At 37.4% G+C, this 23760-nt stretch overlaps 1 protein-coding gene and 1 non-coding gene across 2 annotated transcripts in view; both read right to left on the minus strand.

The window, feature by feature from the left end:
* PSMD1 (proteasome 26S subunit, non-ATPase 1) overlaps nucleotides 1–23760 on the minus strand; it is a 113342-nt gene that overhangs the window by 18728 nt on the left and 70854 nt on the right. The window contains exons 17-19 of the mRNA XM_012434128.3: nucleotides 15460–15574; nucleotides 11058–11174; nucleotides 5376–5478 (exon numbers count right to left, since the gene is read on the minus strand). Coding sequence (XP_012289551.1) covers nucleotides 5376–5478; nucleotides 11058–11174; nucleotides 15460–15574 — 335 coding nt within the window. The remainder of the gene's footprint in view (nucleotides 1–5375; nucleotides 5479–11057; nucleotides 11175–15459; nucleotides 15575–23760) is intronic.
* LOC135273777 (U1 spliceosomal RNA) lies at nucleotides 20612–20772 on the minus strand. Its single transcript, XR_010341583.1, has one exon. It is a non-coding gene; the product is annotated as a U1 spliceosomal RNA (small nuclear RNA).

The following is a 23760-nucleotide window of genomic DNA, read 5'->3' on the forward strand; positions in this document are numbered from 1 at the left end:
ACAAATGAATTATACACATTTATTGTCTACTTGTACTCTTCCCTATGCTAACCCCCATTCACTGCATGCTTACTATATACTGAGGATTGAAAACAACATACTAGAAAAGATCCTAAGGAGACTGCAGTCTCACAAAGAAGACAGATAATTAGATAATTAAAGTTAAGACATGAAAATATTATGGTAACTATAAACTGGGCGCTAGTGGAAACATTTCACTAAGACATGGTAACTAACCTGGGATGGGGGCTGGGGAGGGCAGAAGATAGGAAAAGGATGCCTAGCTAATGTGCTATTTGTCTAACTTGGAAGCTGAATTTCCTTTTAGTTCAATGAAATCTATCTTCTTCGGACTTAGAAACTAGCCTTTTGTTCTAACGTTCTGAGATTTAATAAACAAGGTAGAGTTTATCATATTGATAATTTACAGTTTAACAAACTTCAATCATCTTCTTTATCTTCAGCTTTTCTCCCCGAAGAGACTGAATTACTGAGTGAGTTCTCATAAACTTTATTCCTTCCCTTGAAGTTGCCCTCTCTAGATTTTTTTCTACTATCACTAATTTTCTTTTTTCTTTTTGAGACGGAGTCTCATTCTGTCACCCAGGATGCAGTGCAGTAGCACAATTTCGGCTCACTGCAACCTCCAACTCCCAGGTTCAAGCAATTCTTGTGCCTCAGCCTCCCGAGTAGCTGGGAATACAGGCATGTGCCACCATGCCTGGCTAATTTTTGTATTTTTAGTGGCGATGGGGTCTCACCATATTGGCCAGGCTGGTCTCAAACTCCTGACCTCAAATGATCCACCTGCCTCGGCCTCCCAAAGTGCTGGGATTACAGGTGTGAGCCACCAAGCCCGGCCTACTACTACTAATTTTACTGAGAGGAGATCAAGACTGCAAATTTTTTTAATGCAGCTGCAGCACAGAGTTGTATGAGGATAGGATATTAAAGAGTGAAAAAGGACATGAGATTAATTTTATGCTCACAATAGTGAATACTACAGTACAGAACTTTTATGCAATAAATGTCTAAAGCAAAAATTGTTATAAATAAAGAGAAATGGAAAGAAGCACCAAAACTTGATTGGTCCACAAGACAGAAAGTAAAAACAAACAAACAAAAACCCCAAACAAAAAAAGAAAAAAAGACAAACAGAGGCTAAAAGAGGAAGAAGGAGAATACAGTGAGATGACTTGTAGTAAACATGGCAGAGAAGAGGTGAAACACAGAATTATCCTCCCCTAATTCTTTTTTTCTTAATATATAATTTCGTTTCTATATTTTTGATTAAAATTTTTTTTTTCTCTTTTTTTGTATAGCTCCTTGCAGAGACGGCTACCCTTACAGGTAGTGTGCCCAGAGCAGTTTCCTCCATTCTTAACAAGTAACCCTAATGTAGTAAAAACCAGCAAAAAACTGTGGTAGTGCTGAACAAACGAGTGAAGAGGTGTAGTCTAAAATCATAAACTTTAAAGGAAGAAAAAAAAGATTACAGAGAAGTAAAATGTTATTTCTAAATCTTGTTTTAAATACCACCAAAGAAGTAATCTGAGCTGGGCGCGGTGGCTCACACCTGTAATCCCAGCACTTTGGGAGGCTGAGGTGGGTGGATCACGAGGTCAAGAGATCGAGACCATCCTGGTCAACATGGTGAAACCCTGTCTCTACTAAAAATACAAAAAATTAGCTGGGCACGGTGGTGGGTGCCTGTAATCCCAGCTACTCAGGAGGCTGAGGCAGGAGAATTGCCTGAACCCAGGAGGTGGAGGTTGTGGTGAGCCGAGATCGCGCCATTGCACTCCAGCTTGGGCAACAAGAGCGAAAATCCGTCTCAAAAAAAAAAAAGAAAAAAAAAAGTAATCTGAAAAGGATATATACTGTATGATTCCAACTATATGAAAATCTGGAAAAGGCAAAACTAAATCTGTGGAGACAGTTTAATTAGGATGAGTAGTAAGTTCAGGAGATCTATAGTACAGCATGACTACAGCTAATAATAATGTACTGTATATTTGAAAAATGCTTAAAGAGATCTTAAATTTTCTCACAACAAAAAAATGGTAAGTATGTAAGGTGATGGATATGTTAATTAGCTTGCTTTAACCATTTTACTATATATATCAAAGCATCATGTACACTGTATATACAATTTCTATTTGTCAACCCTACCTTAATAAAATAAATCAAAACACATTTTTTAAAAAGAAAAAGAATGAACAAGGGGACATCACTACAGATTCCACAGACATTGGAAAAATAAGAAGATATTATGAAAAACTTTCAATACATTTGAAACTTTATTAAAACAAAATAAAACTACGGTTATAGTAAAATGGTCAGGGGCTTGTAAAAAGGAGGGATGAACAGGTTAAGCACAGAGAATTTTTAGGGTAGCAAAACTATTTTGTATGATACTGTTATGGTATATACCTGGCATTAAACATTTGTCAAAGCTCATAAAATGTACAGCACACAGAGTGAACTCTAATGTAAACTAAGGACTTTAGTTAGTAATAATGTGTCAATATTGGCTCATCAATTGTAAGCAAATATACCACACTAACACAAGATGCCAATAACAGGAGAAATGGGAGGGGCAAAGGGGACATATGGAAACTCTGCATATCTTGTTTATTTTTTTCTGTAAATCTAAAACCTTTTAAAAGTCCAGTTAAAAAAACTTAATTACTGATAAAAATCCAGCCAATTAAGTGTCTAGACTTAGTAGAGATAACCTAAGAATTAAAAAGCTGCAATAAAAGAAATGGTGGTGAGCAGTGAATCCATATAAAGATGAAACTAAGACCATACAGTTGTGAGAATTATGATTTCTGAAGACGATGTAAACATCACAAACCATTGACAACATAAACATAATACTAAAATATTGGAAGGTAGTGAAGAATGAGAAGGGAGAAACTATGGATGTCCACATGTGCAGCTTGTAAATGGGAGGGAATCAATGCCATCTAGAATTGAAATGGTTTATTTTATCTAAAATATTTATAGAATATTTTCCTTATCTATAAATAGCTACAAGGAAACACTTTTTAAATTAAAAAGAAAGAGAAAAGTAAACTATGCCTCAACATTAAAACTTTAAGCAGAAAAATCTCAACTTCTTAGAAAATGAAAACCAACCAAACAAAAAACCCCATTAGACAAATAGGTTAAAAGAGAGGAACTTTACCTCAAAATTTAGAAAAGTATACCAAAGTTATAAAACAGCAAATAATAAAGATAAGATCCAAAATAATTTACAAAAAAAGAACAGAATAAGTACATAAATAGAGAAATTACTGGCAAACCCAATAAAGAAAAAAAGATTAATCAAATTAAGAAGGAAATGTGGATTATTTTTTTAAAAAGAAAGAGGCCATATGAGGGAGAGTATCTAAAATTATAAAAGACTCTGAAAACTTTGGTATGATTAAAACACTCATAGCAAGTAGAAAACTCAAAAAGATGAACAAAAATTTATGACAGTTATAAAAAATGGCAGCTTCTTTTCCTGATATCCTTCACTACAAATATACACACATTCCTAGTTGACTGAGGAAAGAATGACTGCAACAAATAAGGCAGTGTTTTTCTTAGAATACAAATGGCTAATAAATTTTAAAAAAATTCTCCCTTATTAATAGGACTGCTATAAAAATCCTGAGATGTTATTCCTCACCTTTCAAATTAGCAAAAATAAAAAGGATTATATTCCACCTGAATAGGGCACGTTAAGAAAAAGAATCACATAGTTGAACAATGAAGCATGTATATGTTCTTCTCCTCTTATCCTATTGGGAGGATAATGTTAAGGAATACACCAAATGAACTCCAAGTCTAAGGAACTAAAGCATACCACTCTATTTTTTGAAACAGACCATGGTGTTATGGTGAAGACTGATAATTCTGGAGCCAGATGGCACAGTGTGCTATGTATGCATTTTTTAGGTAAATATGCAATTTATCTTATTTCATAAGTGATTTGGCTCCCAGAATTTGTTTAAAATATGTTTTCCTCAAAAATGTTTCTATGTCAACTTGTTCAAAATGCATGTAATACTAAGAAAATTAAAGGAAAAATAAATTGGCCAGGCACAGTGGTTCACATCTATAATCCCAGTACTTTGGAAGGTCGAGGTGGGAAGACTGCTCCAGTCCAGGAGTTCAAGACAAGCCTGGGCAACATAGTGAGATGCTTAGTGAGATCCTATCTCTACAAAAATTTATACAATTAGGTGGGTGTGGTGACATATGCTTGTAATCTCAGCTACTTGGGAGGCTGAGGCAAGAGGATTGTTTGAGCCTGGGAGGTTAAAGTAAACTACCCTTCACCATGTCTGTGCCACTGCACTCTGGCCAGGGTGACAGAGTGAGGTACTGTCTTAAATTAAAAAGCAAAACAAAACATTAACAAAAAACCAACCAACAGTAACTTTACTTAGTGATAGGCACTGTTCTAATTGCTTTGCATGTATTTTAATTTTTTTTTGTTTTTGAGAGAGTCTCACTCCATTACCCAGGTTTCTCAGTTCACTGCAACCTTGCCTCCTGGATTCACATGATTCTCCTGCCTCAGCCTCCTGAGTAGCTGGGATTAGAGGCACATACCACCATGCCTGGCTAACTTTTTTGGATTTTTAGTAGAGATGGGGTTTCACCATGTTGGCCAGGCTGGTCCTGAACTCAGGAGTTCCTGGTCCTCACCTGATCCTCAGGTGATCCACCTGCCTTGGCCTCCCAAGTACTGGGATTACAGGGGTGAGTCACTGCGCCGGGTGGCTTTGCATGTATTTTAAATTTTCCCAACACTATGAGGTAGACTTACTAGAGTGCAAAATAACTTCTCAAGGTTATATAGCTTACACTGCAAAGGGACTAGAATTCAAACTGTAACAGTCTGTACTCTTTCTTTTTTTGAGAAGGAGTTTCACTCTTGTCCCCCAGGCTGTAGTGCAGTGGGTGTGATCTTAGTTCACTGCAACTTCCATCTCCCGGGTTCAGGCAATTCTCCTGCCTCAGCCTCCTGAGTAGCTGGAATCACAGGCATCGGTCACCATGCCCAGCTAATTTGGGTATGTGTAGTAGAGAAGGGTGTTTCACCATGTTGGCCAGGCTGGTCTCAAACTCCTGACCTCAAGTGATCCACCTGGCTAGGCCTTCCAAAGTGCTGGAATTATGGGCATGAGCCACTGCACCTGGCCAACAGCCTGTATTCTTAAATGTACATGATCTCTATGAACTGCAGGCTCCAAATTTTCTCCAGGAATAATTTGCCTCAGACTCAATTTCCATTATGTCATATAGTTAGAGGAGATAGTTACTTTGTTAGATTTAGTTTAAATAAATATATCTTGAAGACTTAAAACATTTACCTGCATCTAGTATGCCCTGGGCCAGAATAGCGCCAAACTTGGCCATGACATCATCGTGCTTATCATTGATGACTTTGGAATACAGCTGTCTGAACTGATTCACCTGAAAAAGCAAGAGAAAGACTTTTCATTTGTGGTACCATTTTAGAACAGGGAATATATTGTTCCAATGATAATGAGACTTAGTTCTGAGTTTCATAAAGCTCAAGAGAGAGATAAGGACCAGACTTGAAGGCAGAGCAGTTCCGCAGTTGAAATCACGGTGTTACGTTTTTTTAGTGTGGGAGCGCCGCTCTGTCTTCAATCCTCATTCCACAGTGGATGTTTTAAGGTCAAAGGAATGTTGAATGTGATTTCATACATGACCACTGTTAGTCAGCAGGCCTAAACAGTCCAAGCAAACACTAAGGCTTTCATTGCATTTTGAATGATAGCTATTCTGTTTACCACTAACCTTGCAGGTTTCCTAAAAAGCACAGTACATCAGTTCCACCTAAAGTAAACTACCCTTCACCAAAGCTGTGTGAGGTATATTTTGGATTAAGCATATTCACATAAAGATTTTCATTATCTACTCACATTAATTTTCTGAGGACTTATCAGAATCTATACTCTTACCAAAAGGAGCATATCAAAATGGAAAATGTGCTGACTCACTTAGGGTGGGATTACTGATAATTCTTTTTTTTTTTTTTTAATTGACACGGAGTTTCGCTTTGCTGCACTGGCTGGAGTGCAGTGCCTCGATCTTGGCTCACTGCAACCTGTGCAGCCTGGGTTCAAGCAATTCTCTTGCCTCAGCCTCCTGAGAAGCTGGGACTACAGGCATCCGCCACCATATCTGGCTAATTTTTGTATTTTTAGTAGAGATGGAATTTCACCATGTTGGCCAGGCTGGTCTCAAATTCCTGACCTCAAGTGATCTGCCCACCTCTGCCTCCCAAAGTGCTGGGATTACAGGCATGAGCCACCACACCTGGCCACTGGTAATTCTTTAACCTTTCTGCATTTTCTAAAATTAGTATGCATTACTTTTATGATTAGAAAATATATTTATAAAATATATTCTGTATGAATAAAGAGAGTGATTCCTTTAAATCTGTTTGGGTGACAATAAGTAAACTACTTTATGCTTCTTCTATGTCTTACACTTCTCTGTTTTCCCAACAGTGCTTTTCAAATGGTAGGCACCCAGGAAGAAGTCGGCTTGTTCAAGAAGCACATAATCATGGAGCTCCCCAAATCTGCCAAAAGCAGAAAATATCAAATTTGAGTTTCCTAATATAATGACTTTATCTGCATTACATATTCTTTCAGAATCTTTTCCCCCTTTTCATTTGTATTGGTCTGGGAGGCCACAATGTGATATAGTGGCAGAATAATAGAATTATACAACCCTGGCTTATCAGCTGTTTGGGTAAGTTACTACCTTTTGCGAACCTCAGTATCTTCATCTCTACAGAGATGTTAGCACCTACCTTACATGGCTATTATAGGATTATATGAGGTAACATATATGTAGTGTAATGTATAAGGGTCATCTTGTAGTTCAAAAAGCATGACTGTCTCACCATGTGGGGGAAGAATCCTACCAATCCCTCCTATTATCTCTGCACTTTAAATGCTACTAACAAAATAATATTCCTTGAACATGGTTCTCATTTTTTATTCACAGGCAGCAATAGAATATAGTGGGGAAACAAGGAACAAACTCTGCCACTACCTAGCACACAACCACTTAAGTCACTTACTTCTCATTTATCTCTTTAACTGTAAAACCTATCATAATTAAATCATCACTAAATCCCCTCTACTTTAAAAAATTCTCAAGTGGCCGGGTGTGGAGGTCGAGGTGGGCAGATCACCCGAGGTCAGGAGTTCAGGAGTTCGAGACCAGCCTGCTCAACATGGTGAAACCCTGTCCCTACTAAAAATCCAAAAAATTAGCTGTCATGGTGGCAGGCACCTGTTATCCCAGCTACTCGGGAGGCTGAGGCAGGAGAATCACTTGAGCCCAGCAGGTGGAGGTTGCAGTGAGCCGAGATGGCGCCACTGCACTCCTGCCTGGGCAACAAGAGTGAAACTCCGTCTCAAAAAAGAAAAAATAATCTCATGTTTGATACTTTTATTCTGGTTCGACAGGTCAAGTTTCTTTGAATCTGAACTTGTTTTAGATGAACACTTACCTTACCTTATATAGGATGGAAATTTTACATGGTAAAGGTTCAATTTTATCAGCATTAATTTGCTTATGGTAGTTTTTGTGGCCTTTTTTTTTTTCATTACCACTGACACTGTAAGACTCCAAGTCCCTATCTTAAGACAACAGTATGATAACAGAGATAGACTACTACTCACAAATATGTTATGCTATAAGATATATATACTGTGATTTATTTTAGAACTGTAGGAGCTTAATTCTATTTCCAAAGAGGGTACTTTTCAATGATGGGAGAAGCTTTCCTGTACCAGGCCACAGACCAAATAATATTGGTAATAGGAGCACCAGATTCTATACTTACAATGTAATATTTTGATGTGGTTTTATGTATGATACCTAATATTTACATGTTCAAATAACTGTTAATGGTGAATTTTTATTTTTTTGGTTTATTTGTTTTTTAGAGACAGGGTCTTTCGATATTGTTCAGTCTGGCCCCCTAGACTCAAGTGATCTTCCTGCCTCAGCCACTGTGCCTATCTTAACGGTGGATTTCATTTAACAAGAAAAACAAAAGATAAATTAATAAAGAGCAGAGTTGGGTTCTTAGAGCAAAATAGCTCCAAGGACCTAGAAAAGAACATTACCCTTGTTAAATGTGAACCTTTGATCCAGGGATATGTACATGTTCCTGGGTTTATGTTTGTGAGCATGAGCTAGCGAGAGCTAGCTACTGAGAGAAGCAAAGCAAAGATGTACTGGAGATACTTCAACTAAGAGGGCAATGTGTTGAGCTAAGTGTTAGGGATGTGACATATATTAATGGTTACATAAAACATTTCCTTTGGAAATTTCCATTGTGAATTTCACAAAATATCTGAGAAATTTCTCTTTTGAATTCCTTTGAAAGGGGTTTATAATTCTTGATGAAATTCACATTTGATCTTTGTTTTTGAGCCATTCCCACTTTATTTCATGGACTGGTTTTACAACCTTGCAACTAAGACTCTGTAGCCTTGAGAAGCTATTCCTCTTCAGAGTTTCTCAACAAATTTTTCTTTTTGACAACATGCTGTATACCATCCCCAAAATGTCAATTTTGTCTTGTTGGCAATTATCAGATAAAGGAAAGATGATACAAACTGTAGTCTATGAAATTCTTTACCACTTGCTTAATAACAGAAAACAATGAAATTATGAATTTTTATGCTGAGTAACAACTTTGCTATAAAGAGTAGTGTTTCCTGAAATAATTGTTGAGCTTCATACTGTCAATTTTGCTTTTTTAGTTAGTGGTATATACGTTTACATTTATCTACCCAGTTTATATTAATGGCAAAGGCTACTAGCTGTGACTTCATTTTGACATTTTAATCAGTGTCTAAGATTCTGATACAACCTGAAGATGGGAGTGTGCCCCATGTATTTGTACCAGCTAAGACTTGGTTCAACAACAGTTCCTGCAATGATTATCCAACTCCTGAAGGACTCTGCCGTTTTTGGAACAGAGATTATAATTGTAAAATCAATGAAATCATACAGGAGAGGATGAGAAGACAGAACATTTGTCTTGCTGATAATACAAGTAACATGAAAGGAATATATGGGATCAAAGTGAATAAATATCTATGTATTACTGTTAGAGGAGGTGCATTCCATGCCTTAAATTTGTTTCTTTAATGACACTACTCAGTTGGATAACCTCTAAATATTCAGTTGAAGATCAAAAGCAGAAATAAGAGATATAAAAATGATAGCTGCTGTATTTAAAAACAAAAAGAAATGTGGTATGTTTGGAAAGATGTTTTCTTCTAGAAGATGTAGTATATTAAGTAACATGTTATAAAAACAGGATGAGAGGTCAGATTCTATCTTTGTAATAATATAGTTTTTGAAAGTCCTGAAAACAATTTTGAGACAGAAAGAGAAGCACTAAAAAAATGAAGCAAAAATGATAGCAAATGTTTAGAACTTGAAATTTATTAAACAAAGCTCCATAAAATTAGAATGAATAATCAATGAGTTCTGGAAATGTTTCTTTTCTCTACCACAAGTCTACTTTGTTGAAAATAAGGGTGGTGTTCTATATTTGCTCGATGAGGCAGAAGACAGAATGCCAAGTTTTCTCTGCTGTCAATTTTTTGACTACTTCCCATATGTGAGAATTAATTAATACATGGATACTGAAGTCCCTAGCTTTAAGAATTATAAGATCTGAAATTGTTGTGTAATCTATACCTGTCTATTTAGTATATCAAGTGTGCTAATTTTGGTACATTGTATTAAAAGTAAGATACATGCATTTTCTTAGTAGAATAAGAAGTTTTGGATGAAGTGACAAGACACATTAGATATCAAACACTAACAACCTGAGGACTGAGAGATTATCATGAGAGAATTTTATTTTATTTTTTGAGACAGGGTCTTGCTCTGTCACCCCATGGCTCACTGCAACCTCGGCCTCCTGGGCTTAAGTGATCCTCCCACCTCAGTCTCCCAAATAGTTGGGACCACAGGTGCATGTCACCATGCCTAGCTAATTCCTTTTTAATTCTTTGTAGCGATGGGGCCTCTCTATGTTGCCCAGGCTAGTCTTGAACTCCTGGCTCAAGTGATCTGCCCACCTCAGCCTCCCAAAGTACTGGGATTACAGGAATGAACCACGGTGCTTGGCTCATGAGGGAATTTTAAAACAGGTGTCTCAAATCTATTACGGAGTCACCCACAGGGTGGGTATGGATTGTGGAGGATATGTGAAGAGGATCTCTGGGGCAAGCTGGGTTGTGAGTCTTTCCCCCTCACTCCAAGTTTACAGAAAGGGGCTTCAGAGGGTCCACTTGGAGTGCACAATATGATCAGGAGCTGCTGTGTACTGAGGCATTAGCTATCAGCTGAGGTATTAGAACTGACAGCCTATTATATTTCTATTCAGAAGGGCAAAATGTGCCAAGAGTGTTTCTGAGGGGCAGATGTGGGTCAAGTAGAAAAAAAAGCTGCCTTGGAGCCATTTGAAACTCCACCCAAAAAGACTGCCCAGGAGGGCAATGACATTCCAAAAGAGAAGGTGGATGTACTCATTTCTAAATTAAGATTGTATGTACTATACAAAGTGACTGCAGACTTCTTTTTATTACCTTAAAAAGATAGATCAAAAAAGTCACTGACTGCCTAAGTTTGCATCCTGTATTATCAGAGGAAAAAGTTATCCCACTGAATACATTTTAAAAGGACAGTGAAAGGCCAAAAAAGTTGATTTTAACAACCCAAGAGTTCTAATTTTTCAAGCACAGTTATATACTTAAATTAACAAAGGGACCATTAGGTCTGTAAAAAATACATTTAAAGAGCATTACATATTTAAAGTTTCCTCATTCTCTTATACTCCAAATGCTCTTTACTTTTACTTTCTGTGACTTCAGTGTTCACTATATGTGAAGTAAAAAAATGTCCTGAAAAGAAGATAAGTTACTTAAGAAAGGGCCAAACCATCTCTCTTCCAGGGAATTCCTTTGTTTGCTCACCTTTGGACAAGTGATTTCAGTCTGCTGGATCATGATGAGAGCTGAAGCTATGAGTGCCCCTTGCCTCACGTAGTTCACAGGGTCATTTGTCATTGGTTCTAGCAAATTAATGGCTTCCTGAAAGAATTAAAAAAAACACAACTTTTAAATAAAGTTGATATGGCTGAATTTTCATTTTATAGTCATATGCCACATAACAACATTCTGGGCAATGACAGACTGCATATATAATGGTAGTCCCATAAGATTATAAGGGAGTTGAAAAATTCCTATTGCCTAAGTGACTTCTTGATGATGCCGGCCCTGTGCAGGCCTAGTCTAAGTGCGTGTCTTAGTTTTTAACAAAAAAGTTTTAAAAGTAAAAACAAATCATTTTGAAAACAGAAAAAACTTACCAAATATAAAGAAAAAATATTTTTGTACAGCTGTACAATGGGTTTGTGTTTTAAACTAAGTGTTATTACAAGAGTCAAGAAATTAAAAATAATTAAAAACTTCTAAAAAAGGTAAGCTAAGATCAATTATTGAAGAAAAATTTATACATTTAGTAGCTGAAGCGTACAGTGTTTACAAGAGTGACAACAGTGTCCTTGGCCCTCACATTCACTCAACACTCACTCACTGACTCACCCGAGCAAGTTCCAGTCCTGTAAGTTCCATTCACAGTTAAGTGCCCTATATAGTTGTATGATTTTTATCTTTTATACTGCATTTTTACTGCATTTATACTGCATTTTACTTTTCTATGTTTAGATATACCAATAGCACTGTGTTATAACTGCCTGGTATTCAGTATAGTAACTTGATGTACAGTTTTGTATTCTGGAAGCAACAGACCATCACCATCTATGTTTGTCTAAGTATACCCTGTGATGTTTGTACAATCACGAAATTGCCTAATGAAGCATTTCTCAGAACATATCTCTGTTCTTAAACGATGCACGACTACAGCTACTGTCACTCTAAGTCAGTATTTTCCTCCAACAGCATAGTAAGAAATTAATTAACAACTACGTGAATGCAATAGTTTAGAACTGGTTATGCTTTACGTAAATTTCAATATAACTGAGGGTAAGTGAAAAGGAAGCTTTAGAACCTGAGTGCTCTTGTCTTGAGGTAAGAGGTCATAAAAAATTAAGAGAAAATGAGGATTAACATTTGATAAGCACCTATTACTTTTCAGACATAGTACTAGGTATTTTACATATTATTCGATATAACCCTCTTACTCCTAAAATGAAAAACCAGCACAAAACAATCTTTATAAACAAAGAAACTGAGAGTTACAAAGGTTAAACAACCTGTTCAAAGTCAAGTAATAATGACAGCACACCCAGGCCAGTCTGAATCCAAAATTTGTATTATAATTCAACCTCCATCAGGCCGGGCATCGTGGCTCATGCCTGTGATCCCAGCACTTTGGGAGGCCAAGCTGGGCAGATTAATTGAGGCCAGGAGTTTGAGAACAGCCTGGCCAACATGGTAAAACCCCATCTCTACTAAAAATACAAAAATCAGCTGGGTGTGGTGGTGCACGCCTGTAATCCCTGCACTTTGGGAGGCGGGCAGATTATCTGAGGTCAGGAGTTCATGACCAGCCTGGCCAACATGGTGAAATCTTATTTGTACTAAAAATACTATAAAAATTAGCCAGGCTTGGTGGCGAGTGCCTGTAGTCCCGGCTACTTGGGAGGCAGAGGCAGGAGAATTGTTTGAACCCAGGAGGTGAAGGTTGCAGTGAGCTGGGATTGTGCCATTATACTCCAGCCTTGGCAATAAGAGCAAAACTCCATCTCAAAAAAAAAAAAAAAAAAAAAAAAAAAGAAAATAAACCTATTACAAATGTTAGGGTAAGATTGGGTGCAATGGCTCACGCCTGTAATCCCAACACTGAGAGGCAAGGTGGGAGGATCGCTCAATTGCTTCATCCCAAGAGTTCAAGATCAGCCTGGGCAACATAGTTGACCCTGTCTCTAACATAAGAAAGAAAAATAGTAATAAACAAATATTAGAGTAAGGTAATACCTCAGATGATTTTATAAGACCTAATTAAAAAAATTAAATTAAGACAAAAAACCCCAAAACTTTCTAAACAAAAGATTTTACTAGCAAGCCAGGCGCAGTGGCTCACGCCTATAATCCCAGCACTTTGGGAGGCCAAGGTGGGTGGATCACCTGACATTGGGAGTTCGAGACCAGCCTGACCAACATGGAGAAACCCTGTCTCTACTAAAAATACAAAATTAGCCAGGTGTAGTGACACATGCCTGTAATGCCAGCTACTCAAGAGGCTGAGGCAGGAGGATTGCTTGAACCCAGGAGGCAGAGGTTGCAGTGAGCCGAGATTGTGCCATCGCACTCCAGCCTGGGCAACAAGAGCAAAACTCCAACTCAAAAAAAAAAAAAGATTTTACTAGCATCTAGCTAGTAGAATAGCAAAACAAATGAAATCATAGACTAGAATTGATTTCATGGTTGCACTTCCTAAGACCACAAGCAATGAGATTTTCCAAAATATTTATCAAGCGTAAGCCACCGCACCCGGCCTTTTTATTTTTTTGAGATGGAGTTTTACTCTTGTCCCCAAGGCTGAAGTGCAAGGGCATGATCTTGGCTCACTGTAACCTCCACCTCCTGGGTTCAGGCAATTCTCCTGCCTCAATCTCCTAAGTAGCTGGGATTATAGGCACGTGCCACCATGCCCAGCTAATTTTTGTATTTTTAGTAGAGATGGAGTTTCGCCATGTTGCCTAGGCTGGTCTCAACTGAGCCACTGTGCCTGGCCAAAAATAGCTATTTTTATTCCCAGCCTCAATAATATTTTATGTGATTAGAAAAACTTACACAATACCAATACTCTTTATTGGAAAAAAAGTCAAGTAAATTAAAATTTTTTAGATTCCTGGAATCGATCCATAAACTTACAACTGTGTTTTGTTTTGAGTTTGAACAGATGATAAAAAGTGACTCCCTTCTCTGATGAAAAGGCACTGGGAATATAGTTGTGCTCTCGGTTTTTTTTTTTTTTTTTGATGGAGTTTCGCTCTTGTTGCCCAGTCTGGAGTGCAGTGGTGTGATAAGTGCTAGAATTACAGCTGTGAGCCGCCTTACCCGGCCATGGCACTGGGAGCATAGCTATGCTCTCAGTCTTATGCACACACACTGTTAAAAGGTTCACTTCTGGGATGTGGCCAAGATTTGTGCATATGTGCTATGAGAGGCAAAGTGTCATGATTATGTTATTGCTGTGAATTATGAATACTTGTTATTTAAACAATAGCACATTCCTTTATGAATCTCATGATGAATTATGTTTTCTAATCATCATCTTGCCTTATTCAGCTCTTTTTTTGTAACATTTGAAGGCTTAACAAATACCAGGTTACCTATTAAGGTTAGATATGAGAAAATAGGTAAAAAGCACATCAGAGATTTGCTTAAAACAGAAATGTTATCAAATCAGCTGATTTTCAGGGATTTAGAAGAGAAACTTGTTTTTCAGAATACTAATTATACAAATTAAACATGTAAAATAATGATATAAAATAACCTAAATAGTTCTTTAACAACAACAATAACAAAAACTACTTTATTTTCTTTATGTTTTGTTTTTCTTTTTATTCTTTTAAAGAAATCAATGGGCCAGGTGCAGTGGCTCATGCCTGTAATCTCAGCACTTTGGGAGGCTGAGGCAGGAGGATTGCTTGATCCCAAGAGTTTGAGACCAGCCTGGGCAACATAGTGAAACCCCTTCCCTTCTCTATGAAAAATAAAAATTAGCCGAGTGTGTTGGCATGTGATTGTAGTCCCAGCTACTCAGCGGGCTGAGGTCAGAGCATCACTTGAGCCCAGGAGTTTGAGGCTGCAGTGGGCAGTGTTCCTGCCACTGCACTTTGGCCCAAGCAACAGAGCAAGACTCAAACAAACAAAAAAATGAAAAAAAAAAAAAAAAAAAAAAAAAAAAAGGCCAGGAGCAGTGGCTCATGCCTGTAATCCCAATGCTTTGGGAGGCTGAGGCAAGTGGATCACCTGAGGTCAGGGGTTCAAGACCAGCCTGGCCAACATGGTGAGACTGCACCACTGCACTCCAGCCTGGATGACAAGTGCGAAACTCTACCTCAAAAACAACAACAAAAACCCCCCCAGAAATCAATGATTTAAAAAAAAAATTCAAAAGCACTTGTTCAGCTACAGCTATCCACGTAATGTGATGATTTATTCTTAAGCAGCTTTGGGCAATCCAGCATCGCAGAATGAGGGAGTACTGGGAAGCTTTGTATGGCAAATTCAGTCTTACAGATCATACTGCACTTGTATTTTTATAGTTGTTACATAAACTCTTTGGCGAGGAAAAACAGTCTGGCGCCAAGAAAGAACTGACCCCATTGGCTCTGGGCTTTACCTTGTTTCCTGTACCAGCACAGCAGATCCCCAAGGCCATTGCAGCTCCATAGCGCACATGAGGGTTGTAACTCTCTGACAACAAAGAGACAACACTTGGGCACTGTTCAGGGGTCCTGATAAAAAACAGAAAGTGAAGCCAGTGTTATAGGTAACATATTTTAAGTTAAGACAGAAGAGTTTTAACCAAGTTATAGTTTTTGAAAAAGTTATAGGAAACAATGAGCATTTAAAATATAAATTGCAGAATTAAAAATCTTTCACAGAGTTCTAATTATTGACAGAAGAAATCTGATCTTCAATATTCAGAGAATGCATGTACAGAAAAAGAACTCCTTTCTGAGTATAAGTGAGTCCTCAACCACAGGTCTGGATTCCAGTTATTCTCTGGTGCTCCTCCATAGCAGGGGTCAGCTATGTGGAGGGCAGCACACTGCTCTACATCTCTTTTTCTATTTCTTGGTCACTTTGCATTTTGTTCCAGAAGACAAAAGTCATTTATAGAGACTCCTGGATATTTCCTAAGTTACATGAAAGATTTAAATCCCCCAGTATTATTTTAAAAAGATTTTTTTTTTTTGCAGCCATAAAGAATGAAATCATGTTTTTTTGCAGCAACATGGATGCAGCTGGAGGCCATTATCCTAAGTGAATTAAGGCAGGAACAGAAAACCAAATACTGCATGTTCTCACTTGTGAGAGCTAAACGCTAGGTATTGATGGATATAAAGAAGGCAACAAAAAACACTGGGAAATGGAGGGAGGAGGGAAGGGTGCCTGGGTTGAAAAACTATTGGGTACTATGTTTAATACTTGGGTGACGGTATCAATTGTCCCACAAACTCGAACATTACACCATATACCCATGTAACAAACCTGTACATGTATCCCCTGAATCTAAGATAAAAGTTGAAATTAAAAAAGGAAGAAAAAAAGAAACTAAGCTCTTTCGAAGCAGCATATACAGTTCTAGATTTTTCACTGTCATCAAGCATTTACTGAGACAAAATCAACACACATAGAATGTGTATTAAAGGTGGGCGTGGTGGCTCACGTCTGTAATCCTAGCACTTTGGGAGGCCGAGGTGGGGCAGATCACTTGAGGTCAGGAGTCTAAGACCAGCGGGCCAACATGGTGAAACCCCCTCTCTACTAAAAATACAAAAATTAGCTGGGCGTGGTGGTGCATGCCTGTAATCTCAGCTACTCAGGAGGCTGAGGCAGGAGAATCACTTGAACCCAGGAGGCAGAGGTTGCAGTGAGCCAACATCGCACCGCTGCACTCTAGTCTAAGTGACAGAGCAAAACTCCATCTCAAAAAAAAAAAAAAAAAGGAAAGAAAAAAAGAAATATGTATTAAAATGGCAAAGTGGCATAAACTACCTATCAAATACCAAATAAATGCTAAGGACAAAAATTACCACAGAAAGAGGTAACAGTGGTCAGAAGACGAATTCATAGAGAATGCAGACATCCAGTAAGTTTGAATATATTGGAAGAACTGGACAAATGATGAAGAAGAATATAGGCATTAGGGTATAGAAAGCAAGTCCACAAAGGCCTAGAGATTGGAATTCACCTGGCTTGTCTAATTTGAATACAGTCAGTGTCTGTGTAGCACATGTAATAGAAAATAAAAGTGGAAAGGCAATTAGGAGCAAAATGATAGTGTCTTGACTGTCAGGTTTAGCAATTTACATTTTATTCTGCAGATAAATGGAATGATGATTTAGAAAGATTAAGGAGATACCTGCCAACAAGACAGGTTAAAAGCATGAAGGTGGAAAAACCAGCAAAAAGCGATTTCAGTAATTCAAACCAATAAAATAAAATTCATACTCTACTGGCTCAAGGACAATCTGGCCTGTAGTAGAATTTATTTGGCCTACATATTTTTTTAAAAAATTCAAAATAAATTGTCAACATTTAAGATGGGAATATTTCACATTAAAACCCAAATTTCCAACTTCTCCAGAAAGGCTGTTTCAAGACCTTCATAGTCCCTAGGGCCTAGGCACTGAGTTCAGAGGTCCTATCCTACCGTCTTTTAAAAATATTAAAAGTGAACTGAAATCTCACACTAAATATGACTTATATATAACTGTATAGAAGTTGATTTGCATTTAATTAGTTGACATTTTAGGTTTTTCAGACATTTAATTAAAACATTTATTTATTAAAAAGGCATTTAAAAAAAGACTATCCTGTTATAAATGAAAGCAGTTATTACCACACCACAAACCAGCTCAAATCTATAATTCTATGTTGGAAGTGTCCTTTAGTCTCAAACTCCAGAAAGTGGTAAATTCAAATTTCAAATGGAACAGAACGAAGTTTATGAAAACTGTATCTGTTAAAGTGAAATTTTGCAGAAGGGAAGGTTAAATTATTTTTCCCTACAATACAGTCCATCACTCTTTCTTGAAAATGTTCTTAGTTTGCCTAACTACCTTGTATGAATAATTTGGAAAAAATACTAATTGTCACTAGTATTATTAGAAACAATATGGGGCCGGGCGCGGTGGCTCAAGCCTGTAATCCCAGCACTTTGGGAGGCCGAGGCGGGTGGAACACGAGGTCAAGAGATGGAGACCATCCTGGTCAACATGGTGAAACCCCGTCTCTACTAATACAAAAAATTAGCTGGGCATGGTGGTGCGTGCCTATAATCCCAGCTACTCAGGAGGCTGAGGCAGGAGAATTGGCTGAACCCAGGAGGCGGAGGTTGCGGTGAGCTGAGATTGCGCCATTGCACTCCAGCCTGGGTAACGAGCGAAACTCCGTCTCAAAAAAAAAAAAAAAAAAAAAAAGAAACAATATGGAAAAAACAGTATAGTGTTGTTAAAAAAAGCAATGTACTAGAAAATGGAAGATCTGCGTTCTAGTTCTGCTAATTTGTTAGTTATGTGACATTAGGCAAATCACTTAGGTTTTTTCCTTTATAATTAGAGATAGATTTTTCTTTTTTTTTTAATTGCATTTTAGGTTTTGGGGTACATGTGAATAACATGCAAGGTTGTTGCACAGGTGCACACGTGGCAGTATGATTTGCTGCCTCCCTCCCCTTCACCTATATCTGGCATTTCTCCCCATGCTATCCCTCCCCAACTCCCCACCCGATAGATTTTTCTTGACTATTTTTCAGGAATAACAAAAACCAGATGAGCAAATAACTGAAAATACAGTAATAACATATATGCTATCAGTTAATATATACTGAGAAAAATAACATTAAGTTATATAAGAGGAAACTATGAAGTCTAAAACTCATGTTCTAGTTCCTGTTCTGCCTCTAAATAGTTGGGCCAATTTATACAATGTTCAATTAACCAAACATTCCAGGATCCTTTCCTCATCTGAAAAGAGGAAGAATGGGACTAGAAGTTCTGTAAGTCTGTTCCAACTTTACAATTAGACAGCATTTAAAAATGAACCAATTATTATAGGTCTAAATCAATGCCTATTATTATAGGACAACTTTTTTTCAATGAGTAACATTCCAATGAAATAAAAATAAAATTTATAGTGATATTAAATATGGTGATAAAGAGGTTTTTGAAGTTATTCTACAATTTGTAGTTGAAACTACCAACATTTAACTTTTACTTTCACTCCTATAAGGCTAAGAACTTGAAGCTCTTTCCATAATCTGACACCCAAATTGTCTAACAAACTCACTGAAATGTTTTGCCACCTAATTACCAATAAAACCACTCTAGACTGCACAAAGACTGAGACTATATTTTTCTATCTCCCATGACTTATTAGCACAGTGCCAAGTACTATAGGTAAAATAATTTTTATTACTTAATAAGAGACAAAGAGAGTTAAACTAAATTTATATTTAGAGACTTAGACAACAAGTATATTCTACTAAATTGAAGGCCTAATGGTTAAGCACTAGAAAATACACCAAGCCCTTTTCTGTTCTACTTTTTCTTTCTCCCTTAAATTTAAAATTCAGCAAGATAATCAAAACCAGGGAAAACTGACATACCTGTGAGTATTACTTTCCGAAGCTAATTGAGTCTTGAATGGGCACGATTCTGAGAGCAAAGGGATAAATGTTGTGGGCAAAGGAATGAATACTGGAATGTTAGAAACAAGCTTGAGGAAAACTAGGTAGAAGAGCCATACTGATTTTGTGTAGAGGAATAACAAAGATAATACTAGAAATAAAAAATCAGGACTACTAGCATAATAACCACTTAGGCGCATGGCAGGAATCAGAGCTTTCTGAAGAACCTGCTCTATCTTTCTTAAGATCTGGTGGCTGGGTCTAGTCAGTCATATTTATTGAGTGCTTACTATACATGACATAGTGGGTTTAGACAATAACAAACATTTAGAAAAACTGGGTCTTGGTTTAGGTTCCCTCAAGACTTAGTTATGTGACTATCTGCCAATTGTCTGATACAGTGGTTCTAAATCTTTTTTGGATCAGAGTCTCCTTCCTCTTGCCCTCTGAACACACAGATAACACATAATTTTGGGAGTCAAACCTTTAAATGTAATATGAGGGAATACATCACAAGGCTTTAAAATCTAGTTTATATAATTATCATGTAAAGAAAATGAAAAAACAACTTTGTTGCTCTTTAGTATTACTACACTTGTGGTTCATCATAAGGTATATGATAATAGGCAGCAGTAAGTAAAAACACTGCTTTAATCCTAAGTATGTAATTCAGTTTTTAATGAAAAACAAAAAAAGAGTTGTAATTTTCTGCTTTAAAAAGTGAAACACACACCAATTAAGGTAACTACATTATAATTTGTTGTTTCAATAAAATTTCTTGGCTTGTAGCTAACAGTCATCTTGCCAATGTTACTATTTGTTCAAACCTTTCACATAGCAGAAACTGAGCAAGGGCATATGTGTAAGTCACTGCCATATCACTGGACCATAAACTGCATATATGAATTCCTTTCTTTCAACACACTGGCTTTTAAATACCGTTTCTTTATTGAATATTTTGTGCAACCTCAACATTAAATCATTAATAAATCAAAATGCTTTCAAGAATGTGGTGTCTTTCTTTCCCCCCTCTAATCCATCTTTACTAAAGGAGGAAAAACACAGCAATATACATAGATAGGCAAAAAAAACTATTCTAAACGGGGCTATCATAGATGGAACTCCCCTCCCCTCCCAGGGAACTACCTGAAAGTAGTCCCCCAATACCATAAATTATGCAATCAAATTTTCCACATTTAGACACATCAAGGAGGTCAGTATATTCAATGCAATGGACAAACTGTGCCCTGCGAAAACTACCTTTTTGACTATGTGCCCATAATGCTAGGTAAGTATTCAGAAGGAATTTTTGAGGCTATAAGCCTCAGGATAGTCCCTTAGTAGAACTATAAATTTATAATTTTCATTAGGTAAGTGCCACGGTGTTAGAGGATTAACTCAATACACATGAATTAAGAATTTATCTGTCCCTGTTGCTTCAGTCCAGGAGTTAGAAACCAGCCTGGCTAACATAGTGAAACCCTGTCTCGACAAAAACTAGCCAAGTGTGGTTGCACGCATCTGTGGTCTCAGCAGCTGAGCCGGCTGAGGTGGGCTTGAGTCCAGAAGGCAGAGATTGCAGTGAGCTATGATCACCCCACTGCATTCCAGCCTGGGCGACAGAGTGAGACACTGTCTCAAAAAAAGAATGTATCTGTCCCTATTTAACTCCCTTGTACTCTCTAACAACAGATTTCAAATAATCTGAGTAGTAACCTGAAATTCTAAGTGCCTACTGGATATCTTTTCCAAATATTCCACAAACACCTCAATGAACATTTAAAAACAGAGGTGCAGTGGTCACGCCTGTAATCCCAACACTTTGGGAGGCCGAGGTGGGTGGATCATGAGGTCAAGAGATCAAGATCATCCTGGCCAACATGGTGAAACCCTGTCTCTATTAAAAATAAAAAAACAGCTGAGTGTGATGGTACATGCCTGCAGTCCCAGCTACTCGGGAGGCTGAGGCAGGAGAATCAGTTGAACCTGGGAGGCAGAGGTTGCAGTGAGCTGAGATTGTGCCACTGGACTCCAGCCTGGTGACAAAGCGAGACTCCGTCTCAGAAACAAACAAACAAACCCCACAAAGAAAGGAATAAAAAAGGGTATCCCTCTTCAAGTTGCTTCTTTTTCCACCATGACCATTCATTGACATACCTAGGAAACTCATACCTTTAATAATTCTATTCCCCCACTCTCCACATAGAATCTGCCATCAAGTCAACAGAAACCCTTAAATCTTATTTCTGTTTCCAATTGCCCTTGTTTCAGTCCCTGATCATCTCTCATTGGAAAAATACAATGATTCCTTACGTGACCTCTTTTCTTGTCCTCTCTTCAATTTGTTGTGGTAGAGAGAACAAAGGCTTAGAATCAGAAAGACCTGGATTCCAATTCTAGTGCTGCAATTTATTAGCAGGGTGACAATCACTAAATTTCTCTGAGCCTTAATTACCTGTTCCTCCTTCTGTATGTTGGGGAGAGTTGGTAGAGTCATAGAGTAAAATACTAAACTAACATCACTGAAATCTAGATGCATAACCAGAAATCGGCTTTGGATCAGAACCAGAAATCTGGATACTAATATTTGATGTCAAGGGTTTATCATACAAAACAAGCTGAATATTAAACCTAGAAAGCCATTTATATTTAGGGTTCAGACCTCCAGAATTTCCTCATCAACTTGTTAGGGAACTAAAGGCATGCAGAATACTTATCAACTTGCCCCGTGGCTGCAAGGGCAGGATATTCCAGGGAAAACTGACTCACAGGAAAGAGCTTATCTTAAAATCTGCCTTAACATTTCATTTATTTTGTGATATTTTACTTGTTATAAAAAATATTATACTTAAGAGTAAATAAAAGATATCATATATACTATTCTTAAACCAACCACAAAACTCAAGTTCTTTTCTTAAGTAGAAAAGTCTTCTGAAAGGGGATAGAAGTTAGACTTAAGTTTTGTTTCCTAAAAGGCATTAACAACTTCATGAGGTTTAGAAAAAATTTGCCTGAGAACATAAATACCAGGAGCCTAATGCAGAACTTTACCTAGTTGATTGCAATAAAGACTGAAATAGACTGTGAAGGCTATAAACTCAAAAGCATATTAAAAAACCTGACAGTGTTTCAATCCAACAACAGTTCCAACTCTGACACATTCTTTAGAAAAAACAAGTGTTAAGACAAGGAATGATTCTTTATTAAATTAGTTTAGACATTCAATCTTTTCAAGAGTACAGTAAAACCATAATATTCTTATATGTTTACTTTAATGTTTCAGCAGGCAACTCTAAAAGGACAAAAAAACTTTCTAAGTAATGATTGGAATGCAAACATTCACTGAAAGCAAAACTCCTGCACATTAATCTTTATATAACACAGAGATATATGATATAAACTTTTAAAGGAACAGTTAATAAATAAATAATACAATTCTATCACCATTTTGCAACATATAATGAACAGACTGCAGCATGATTATCAACGACCGGTAACATCATGAAAATGGAAATAATTGTGTGTACTGCCAGCCCCCCTCTAAAAAAAATATCTGAATGTGATCAAGCTTCTAGATTCAATTATCAATTTACAGGAAATATGAAAGACCAAACAACACATTAAACTACACATAAAGATGCAATCAGCAAAATTCATGCCATGGGAAACAAAACAGAAATAACAACCTGTTTCTTCAACAAATAAACTGTAAGGAGGAAGAAAAGAAAGAAAAAGAGGGCAAGGCAAGAGATGGACAGAGAACCTACAGGTTAAAAGAAAATATATTAAGTCTTTAATAACAGTCCATTAGTCTTTCTTTCAGTTATTTTCAATAATTCTGACACTTCCTAAATCTTTCTTCGGTATAAACATTTACCTCCTAGATAACATGAAATAATCCCTCCAGTTTGTTATAACACCTTGAATCAGCATTTATAATAAAGTATTTAAATGACTAATCTTTGATCAGCAATAAAGCTTATTTCTATGTCTCCATAAACATATATAGAAAAATTGGCCAAGCGAGGTGGCTCACACCTATAATCCCAGTACTTTGGGAGGTTGAGGCAGGAGGACTGCTTGAGCCCTGGAGTTCAAGACCAGCCTGGGCACCACTGCGAAACCCCGTCTCTATAAAAAATAAAAAAAATCAGCCGGGGAGGGAGGTGCATGCCTGTAGTCCCAGCTACTCAGGAGGATCACTTGAGCCCAGGAGGTTGAGGCTGCAGTGAGCCGAGATCATACCACTGTACTACAGCCTGGGCAACAGAGTGATACCCTGGC

This window comes from Aotus nancymaae, unplaced genomic scaffold (assembly GCF_030222135.1).
Source record: "Aotus nancymaae isolate 86718 unplaced genomic scaffold, 86718_ANA_hifiasm-v0.15.2.pri h1tg000008l, whole genome shotgun sequence".
Taxonomy (NCBI): Eukaryota; Metazoa; Chordata; class Mammalia; order Primates; family Aotidae; genus Aotus; species Aotus nancymaae.